At 41.4% G+C, this 9052-nt stretch overlaps 1 protein-coding gene across 3 annotated transcripts; it reads left to right on the top strand.

Annotated features, from left to right (window-relative positions):
* The first annotated feature begins 2045 nt into the window (after nt 1-2045).
* LOC308083131 (myelin-oligodendrocyte glycoprotein-like) lies at nt 2046-8378 on the top strand. Of its 3 annotated transcripts, none has more exons than XM_080425287.1 (6): nt 2046-2159; nt 5310-5349; nt 6078-6410; nt 7234-7287; nt 7463-7558; nt 8248-8378. In XM_080425287.1, exons 1-5 carry the CDS (start codon nt 2109-2111, stop codon nt 7534-7536), a joined length of 552 nt encoding a protein of 183 aa, XP_080281413.1. In that variant the 5' UTR covers nt 2046-2108; the 3' UTR covers nt 7537-7558; nt 8248-8378. The 3 variants fall into 3 exon arrangements, with proteins under 3 accessions (XP_080281413.1, XP_080281414.1, XP_080281415.1); XM_080425288.1 differs by lacking the exons at nt 7234-7287; nt 7463-7558; nt 8248-8378 and adding exons at nt 3684-3821; nt 3924-3959; nt 4150-4538 and having other exon boundaries at nt 2060-2159; nt 6078-6145; XM_080425289.1 differs by lacking the exons at nt 2046-2159; nt 7234-7287; nt 7463-7558; nt 8248-8378 and adding an exon at nt 3976-4538 and having other exon boundaries at nt 6078-6145.
* Nucleotides 8379-9052: the final 674 nt, after the last annotated feature.

The raw sequence follows: 9052 nt of genomic DNA, 5'->3' as shown, positions 1-9052 counted from the left end.
GGATCTAAATGGCTCAATAGAAGACCAGGGAGACCAAATACAACCACCCCAATTGTATAAGTTATATTTTATTAACATACTCTACCAAAGTCAAAATAAAATTCTATTCACAAAAACTAAAACAAACAAATATATATAATAGGCCAACTGCTATAGTTGTCAGAAAACATATCTGAAGAACACAGAGAATGTTACAGTTTGTGGACAGAGTTGTTTGGTTTCACTGCAAACACTGCTGGATTACCTGTAGGCTACGTTTGATCTGTGGCGAGAGGTTATCAACAACAACAAAAAAAAGGCTGTTGATTGAAAGACATTTTCAGGTACCCAGCTGTGGAAAGAGTGATTTCAGAACTGCTGCGGAAATAAGAACAGAGCAATTTTTATCCATTTAAAGCCTATATATTTAGTTGAGCGTCAATTCAGCTCCATCATACTCAGTTGCCTAAGAGTCAAGTCATGCTGTATGAACGATATTGAACAAACTGTGTTGTTATGCAGGCATTATGAGAGGCTTATATGAACTGTTTAAAAGACAATGAAATGAATGAAAACATTTTATCCCTAGATTTTTGTAACCCTTTTTTCACCCGGTGCCAATTTGCTAAGTGATCCTGGGCACTACACTCCCCCCACCAGCCTAGGGAGGCCAGGGCCGAGCTCATGCCTCCTTCAATGCATGAGAGCAACTGACCTTCTTGTCATCTGACAGGGGAGAGTTTCCCTGGTTGGACGTAGCGCGTGGAAGGAACACGTTATTCCAACCAGTTCCCTTCCCCTCCATCAGGCACTCACTCACTCACCCACTCACTCACTCACTTTCTGTTGGACACATCGTCAGTGATGAACCCAGGGTCAAGACCCACCTCTTCAGACTCGCATTCCGCACCTAATTCTAATCCCCCCTTTTGCCTTTTAATTTTAATGTTTTTGTTTGCTTAGTTTTTAGTTTTATAACTAGTTATTCTCATAATACAGTTGTTTTAGTTTGTTCTGTTTTTGTAAAGCGACTTTGAGTACAGAGAAAAGTGCACCCAGCCGCCCGGGGGTGATCCTGGCGTGTGTCCAAGCAGCTTGCTACTCCATGGATCCCCACTCACAACCACCTTGACGCTTTCTCTGCTGCTTCGGTGATATTTTTAGTGACTTTCCTCTCCTGCAGCCCTCTAATGCAATGAAGCCTGATGCAGAGACTGCCCTGGAAATCCCCTGCAGCCCACCTCGTGCTCACAGCCGATTGAGCTCTACAGGCCAGGCCTCTACCAGCTCGAGGTATTTGCTTTGAACCATACATGGTCAACTGGCGGCCCGGGGGCCACATGCGGCCCCAACCTTCACTTAATTTCAATTCCAAACATGCAAACCTGACTGTATATTATAGTAGCTTAATGACTAGTATTACATTTATTTTTTATGTCCAATGTATTTGTATTTAAGTTCATAAAGATAAACTACAGTACATAAGTACATAAGTATAACTACAGTACATGCATTTGAAATTAAATAAAAAATCAACTTTTCAAGATACCAATTAAAAAATGTCACAAAAAAAAAATCTTGATTCCAATTCAAAAATAGCAAAAGTAGCCGATCTACAGGCTCAAAACGCGTCGCACTGCAACGCGTTTTGAGCTTGTAGATCTGCTACTTTTGCTAGATCACACTACTTTTGTGTGACATAGAATGCCAAGGTACGGCATTCATTTACGAAAAAACGTTAGGGAGATAAGAGGTTTCTGCCCAACAGTATTATGCAACGTGGCCCTCTGGAGTGAGTGTGGAAATATAGTGTTCCTCTCCATCATCAAAGTTGCCCAGCCCTGCTTTGAACAGTCAAATCTGTCCTGAGTGATGTCCTTGCAATGTGTTCTGGTACAGCCAGATGGTGCTCTCTTTGCATCATGCATGCCTGGACCCATTGAAAGATGACGCCCTTCCCATCAGCTGTTTGCCAATAGGTTGCATCGAGTTGTGGGCCGGCCTATATACAGTATAAACACTCCACGCTGCTGTCCTGTCTCAGTCAGTAGACTACCCTGGCTGGGACAGGATCGAGGACTTTTTTATTTTTTTATTTTTTTATTTCCCATCCAAGCATCAGGAGACCAATGTTCAAATACTACCCCCTCTGGATATTTGCATCCCTTGTCCTGTCTTCGGTAAGTTTCAGCTGGTTTCATATAATTGTATCCCATCACTCTCCCTGCTGTGTCCCACACCACATGAAGGAAGCACTGCTCGGTTTAACGAGTGACCATTCATTAGTGGTGTAAAGTGAACATTTACTGAAGTACTGTACTTAAGTAAAATGTTGAGGTATTTTTTACTTTACTGGAGTATTTCCAATATTCAGTACTTTTACTTCTACTCAACTACTGTACAATTATTTGAAATCTTTAGCAACTAGTTACTTTGTAGATTAAGATTTGTATTACAAAACTTACATTAAGCACTTTAGCCCTATATACATTTCGGCCATTTGAAAATAGCAGATCTACAAGCTCACAATGCGTCGCATCGCGACGCATTGTGAGCTTGTAGATCTGCTATTTTCAAAAGATTAGTATACATTTTATACATTTGAAAACTTGGGAAATGGGACATTCTGCATAATGAGTACTTTTACTTTTGTACTTTTAAGTATATTTTGATACCAATACTTTTGTACTTTTACTCAAGTACATTTTTACTTGACTTCTACTTGCAACAGAGTATTTCTACATTGCAGCATTGATACTTTTAGTAAAACATGCGAGTACTTTTTCCACCACTGCGATTCATTGAATGAGTTTTTTGGCTGTCATAGTTAGCCTACTACAGATGAACAAAGATAGATGTGAATGAGCGGTGGAGGAGTGTGGAATCTGACTGCATGGCTACAGATCTGTCTCTGATCACGTGAGAATGTGTGAGAGATGCAGAGATGACTCATTCAAACTTGGCAAGAGAGGCACCTCCTTACTGTGACATGGGAAGGGAATAAGGGATGATGAAATGTTCTATTCTGATAGTAATCAATAAAATGAAATAAATGTTCAGGTACAGTAGGTGACAAAATGTCAGCCAATCAGGTGAGAGAACCCATTTATCAGCTTCATTTTTATAGTGTTCCAGTTCCAATTTTGTCTGCTCATTTCTTTGTGTCATCACTTCCAATTTCACTTATTTAATCTATGTCCTGACTGAGTTCTCTATCCTGATTGGATACAATTGGTATCCCGAACTGAAAATGCATTTTATGTTTAATAAAGAGCTGAAGGGACATGGAGACCCCTGTTACTGAACAAACACTCTATAGCCATGAGTACTATAAGACTATTAGAGCTACTTAACACTTATTTTAACCAAAGAAAATCACTGCTAGTGATGAAGACGGCTATATAGAAGGAATAGATTATCTGTACGTGTGTTTGTTAAGAGGGAGGCTAGGTCTACTGCCTTCTTAGACAGTCAGGGCTGGGGGGGGGGGGGGTCAAAGAAGAGTGAGGTAGCCGCCTTTGCTCCTTCCATCGCTTGCCAGCCTGCCCTGCTGAGATTCTAAGATCACTCCACAGAGTGATCTTGGGAGTTAGACGGCCTCGGGAGATGGACGGCCTCCCAAGCTCCCCGGGAGTTTCCCTGGGAGTTGGACGGCCTCCCAAGCTCAGACCCCGCACACACGTCTAAATGGTGTCATTTGTCAGCCCACAGCAGGCTGACAAAAAGAAGCTGGATGATTTCCAGCCTGGATTGGCAGCAGGGGAGGATGGCGGGTGCAGGCAGAGCCGCTGACTGCAACTGAGAGCCTGAAAACTCACAGCAGACGGGAGGGGAAGAACAGGATAGGAGAGGGCTTGTAATGAAAGTAGCTACAGGAGAGGCATAAATAACAGATAGGCTAAATTAACACATGAGTTATCACGTGAGTGTATTCTAATGATGGTCTCACACTCAATCAACATCACATTGGCCCATAAGCGGTAGACGGCCTAATTCCTCTCACAGTGTTTATTAATGAATGAACACCTTCGATCAAAAATAGCCTTGTAAACTCATTCAAATTTTGTTTAAGGTCATTTTTTCAACTTGATCATTAGACACATTTTATCCGTTCCCAGCCCTGATGTAAAGGTTTGATTCGACAGACTAAACAGTTTCCTTGTTTTTTAGCCTGTGAAGATGAAAGCTTTAGAAGCACACAACCAGGGAGCTCCTCTGAGAAGGAGGGAGACAATTCAGCGTCTATGGGTCCCGCCTGTGTTGGCCTGGGAGGCCAACCTGCACATCCGTCACCATAGGGTTTCGTCTGACATCCAACCTGAAGACCTGCATACCCACAGGCGTCCACTCAGCGCTGCCTCAAGGTCTGTGCCCGGTTGGTTGGCATGCTGCGCCCACGCCAGCAGCCTGAGATGCAGGCGATCGACGTTGGCGTCAGACCGGTTGCCTCCCTTTCTGCATGTGCCCTCTGCCTCACTGCGTGCCAGAGACCTCGCATCTCCTCCTCCCTGTCCTTCTAACCCTGCCTGTGGTCCTGTGTGGTGCCCCTGGTGTCTGAGGTGCGTCTCTGGCAGTCCCGCCAGCCTTGTCATCCCTGTTGTGGGCCATGTAGTGGTTGCATGAAGGTGGCAGGATGTGTGAGTGGCCTGGAGGGACATCTGGGGAGCTGTCCCTTGGGGGATCCCAGCCTCTGTCCATCTCCAGTGTGCCCGTTTTGCCCCTGATGTGACTCTGTGTTTTGCCACTGAATGTGCCCTGCTCCTCCCTTCTCCAGTTCCCCCTCTTCCTACTCACTCTCTCTCATGTGCCGTGATTGAGAGACTAGTTCCAATTGGGGTTCCCAGCTGTGACTGTTGGAGTTAAATTGTGTCCTTATTTAATGGGATTGAATGTACTGTATGTTTGAGTGGTCGGTTTGTTTGTCCTGAGAGTTTGTATTTTAGTTTCAGTCAGTGTGGGAGTTCTTTAGTTATAGTGTTGATCGCTCTGTGAAGGTGTACTTATGTTAAAACGTTTTATTAAGTTTGGTTCAACTTCAACTCTTGGTTTCGTGTGTTTCTGCCTTGGGTCCTTACCTGGTCCTGAACCTTATCGTGACATATAGAGGTAGTTGGCACCACATTACAGCATATTCTTTGAGACACACATCCAGGTTTTTGACCAATAAGCACCTTTGTTTGACCTGGATTCGGGACAGCTGATGCTTCTCCGGGTCAAACAAAGGCATCACGTGACGTTGATCCCCTTCCCCTATTCGCTCATACTAGGACATGACGTATGTGCAGGCAGAAGAATACGTGTTCTTATGGGCTCATATGCATCTTTTACAGATTGCTGGGAACATCGAAGGGGAGAAGTGTCAAATTGAAAGTAAGTGTTCTCTCTAAAATATCAAATTAAAATGTTTTTGAATATTTCATATCAATTGCAACAGGAGATAGGTGACCATTTGTCAAATAATAAATATCAATAAAATAATGTATATTTTTTATTATAATACATTTGATTTGTAAGGCACTTTATATTTAACACAATTACACAAACATGGCAACATTGTAAAGACAACAAAAGGTTAAGAAAATAGATTAAAAACTAGAAAAAGTGCTCCTCGGAGCACAAGTCTCCACCAGGTCAGGTAGGTTATTGTGGCCTCCTGGTGGCGCTATAATAGGCCAATGTGAAAAGGGTGCCATTTCTTCTTAGGCCTTAGTCATATTGTCTTTCCATTGACTTGGAGTAAAAAAAACAATAACATTTAAAAAAGTTAAATATTTCAAAAAAGTATCTAACATGTGAAATGTGTGCACAAGAGATTTTGGCACCAGATCGGTCCAGTGGTTTGTGAGATTAGCTCTGGACAAACAAACACACAGACTCTTATACTGTAGATGACTAGCCATATAGGCTACAGATCCACGCCATAAAAAGGCACTTCTTCATAAGGCATACTATACAGTATGTGCCAAATCTACTAGAGCACCCCTAGCAGTATCCTAATTATGGCTTTCAAAATAACTTTACTCCTGACTAATTATTGAAGGTCAACTATGATTTATTCATGAATTCATTGTATCGATCCATTGTTTGTTTTGTACTAGGCGAGACGTGTATCTTGGCTGATGAAGGTGGTGAAGTCATTCTGCCCTGTCAACTGAAACCTGTGGACCAAATAGACCAGTTGACGGTGGAATGGTCCAAACCCAGCCTGAAACCAAAGATCATCTACCTTCACCGAGACGGATACGATATGGACGACGACGAAGACCAGGCCTACACCAACAGGACAACTTTCTTCGGAGAGCCGAAGAAAGGAGACTATTCACTGAAGCTCCAGAGGGTGGAGCTCTCCGATGAAGGCAGGTACCGCTGTTGCATCCCCTCGTGCCGGAAGTGCCTGAAAAGCCAGAAGGAAGCCTCTATTCGACTTATTGGTAAGCAACGTAGCATTGCATTTTAAAGGTAGGGTAAATGGTTAAAGGGTTAAAGCTCTATATTCTGTTCTTTAACACAAAACACATTTTCAGGTGGGTTGCCAATTTCAGGAGAGCGTACCCATTTATCAGCTTACATGTTTTACTGTTCCAGTTCCAATTAGGTCTGCTCATCATTTCTTTGTGTCAATACTTCCCAGTTCACTGTTTATGTTTATCCTGTATCCTGTAGTCCTGAGTTTTATCTCCTGATTGGATACAATTGGTATAACCTGATTTTCTGTTTATTAAAGAGCTGGAGAGGCCTTTAACTGAACAAACCCTCTATAGCAATGATCACTATCAGACAATAGAGCTATTTAACACTTATTTTAACAAATACATATCACTTACCCTATAATATGACTACTTTGATACGTGGAAATTATGAAGATAGATAGAATATATCGTCACTGTCAGGTGGAAACCTCATATGTCCAAAACTGTTACTTTTCAGGAAATGTAAACAAAGAAGCCGTGTTGCAATGGATCCAATGTAGTTATTATTTAGTCACAAGCTCTTGTTAATACTTTTCATATTTATAAAACCCACAGACACATAAAAAAATAACAGATCAGATTTTTGCTACTTTTGTGTGACACTTTAGTATGACGGGTAGGGTATTTATTTACGAAAAAACATAAAAAGCTGAAATATGGAGATATGAGATTTCTGCCCCACAGCACCGATATATTACATATGCAGTACATAGTAGATATACTGTAGGTGTACAGTAGGTGTAGATAGACTTGAGGCATGTCTCAGTTTGCATTTTCCTTGCAGTTTCCAAACCTGTGGAGAGTCCTCAAAAGACCAGCACAGAGATCCATGTCAGAAGTAAGTAGTAACTAATCTAACAATCACTGAGCACGACAGTTGTCTGTAATTGAAGTTTAAATTCCTAATCATTTTTCTTTTGGTGTCAATGGGGAATAGTTATTTTTGCAAATACTGTGTATAATAATTGTAATAATTTCACTCACATAGCTTTTTTTGTTGTTGTTTTTTTTAGATGATGGAATGAAGTCCTGCACACCATGTGCCACAATCGGACTACTAGCCATTTTCCTTTTCGTGACATTTTGAATGATCACAAAGCACAAAGTTGGTAAGTTGATAATGTTTTGATAACTATGTTTGTTCTTTTACTTACTGTATATTAATTATGTGTAATGCATCTGACGCAACATTTTTGCTAAAATGGAAATTACTGACATAGTATTAACAATAGGTACTGCGTTAAGTACACTGACAGCGAGTACTCTAGCTGATGAACTTGTGGTCAGTGTGTGTTATTCTTTTTACCACCATCATTCTGACAAGACCCAGTGAATATGAGCTGTGATTGGCCAGTAGTCATTGTGATTGCTAGTTCTGCCTTGTTTTTCCAACTTCTTCCTTGCATTTGTGCAACTACTTCTAACCCTAACCTTAACCCTAACCTTAAACTCAAATTCTAACACTCTGAGCTAAGTTGCTGTTTGAACACGGTTTTCTATGTTATTAGAACCTAGCCACGCCTCCTTTGTGGTAGAAAAGGGTGCGGGTTCCTTTCTGCCTGAAAGCCAAACAGAGGCAGGTAGGGTGTGTGGTCTTGCCAGAAAGAGGGTTGAAAAAGGAATAACGCAGTCAACGTAAATTCAGGAGTAGAGACTACCCTCTGCTTATCTCAGCCACCTCTGCCTCCACCTGCGAATACCACCATTTATAAATACACCTGTTTGCTTGACTTACCTGTTTGTTCTGATTCACCCCCCCCCCCTCCCTTCCTCTGTCTCTTCCTCTTCCTCCCTCTAGGAACACATGGACCATGGAACCACGACGACCGCTCCTTCCTGACCAGAACTTCAAAGGGACAACACACCCACCCTCAGTCATCTCCATTCCGCATTCATCTGATTTATTTTCAATAAATGAATTAAACTTAAGTAGAGGTGTGGTCTCTTACTAATGAATAGTTGTTTATTCTCACTCATTCAAAATCTCTGTCTCTGTCAGTTCTGGTATAGGATCGGCCAAAGACCCATTAAAGAAGTAGTTCACCCCAAAAATGACTTATTTTCTATAAATTACACACCCCATGAAGCCTTGATTTCATGGAGTTTTTTTTTGTGTTTTTGTCGCATTAAATAATTCAATGACCGGGTCATCTGGTCCATTTAGGACCGGGTCTCTATTGAAAAAAATATTTATGGATATCAGGTTTGGGTAACAAAGCCACAGGTCCATTTCAAGATGGGTCCAACTTTTTTTGACCCGTGAAGACCTCTAATGTGGACCCTAAGGCAATGACACACCAAACTGACTTGTCCTGACTATTACAAACTATATATTGGGTGATCAGATTGAGAGATGTCGGTGCTTATAAAGGTTTTAGATGTCTTCATTTTGTTTTTGTTGTTTTTGTCCAAACTGATCTCTTCAAAGTGGTGTAAGTAACTTTTGTATAGAACATTTCTATATTCTGATATAAATAATAATTTCAGTAGTGTTTGTTCAGTAACAGGGGTCTCTCCAGCTCTTTATTTTTATCTGTTCATGGGCTTTAGCACATAAACAATTTATTATCAAACAACAAATTCATATCCAATCTAAAGGGCCA

This window comes from Gymnoscopelus braueri, assembly GCF_963280865.1.
Source record: "Gymnoscopelus braueri genome assembly, chromosome: 4".
NCBI classification, from domain to species: domain Eukaryota; kingdom Metazoa; phylum Chordata; class Actinopteri; order Myctophiformes; family Myctophidae; genus Gymnoscopelus; species Gymnoscopelus braueri.
Note: the sequence above shows the minus strand (reverse complement) of the source record. Positions and strands in the feature narration are given on the sequence as shown.

What these genes read in the sequence shown, in the direction of transcription:
- LOC308083131 (XM_080425287.1), top strand. Translation starts at nt 2,109, where the DNA reads ATGTTCAAATACTACCCCCTCTGGATATTTGCATCCCTTGTCCTGTCT. An exon ending in CATCCCTTGTCCTGTCTTCG is followed by an intron (nt 2,160 to 5,309) that starts GTAAGTTTCAGC and finishes CATCTTTTACAG; the next exon opens with ATTGCTGGGAACATCGAAGG. An exon ending in AGCCTCTATTCGACTTATTG is followed by an intron (nt 6,411 to 7,233) that starts GTAAGCAACGTA and finishes TTTTCCTTGCAG; the next exon opens with TTTCCAAACCTGTGGAGAGT.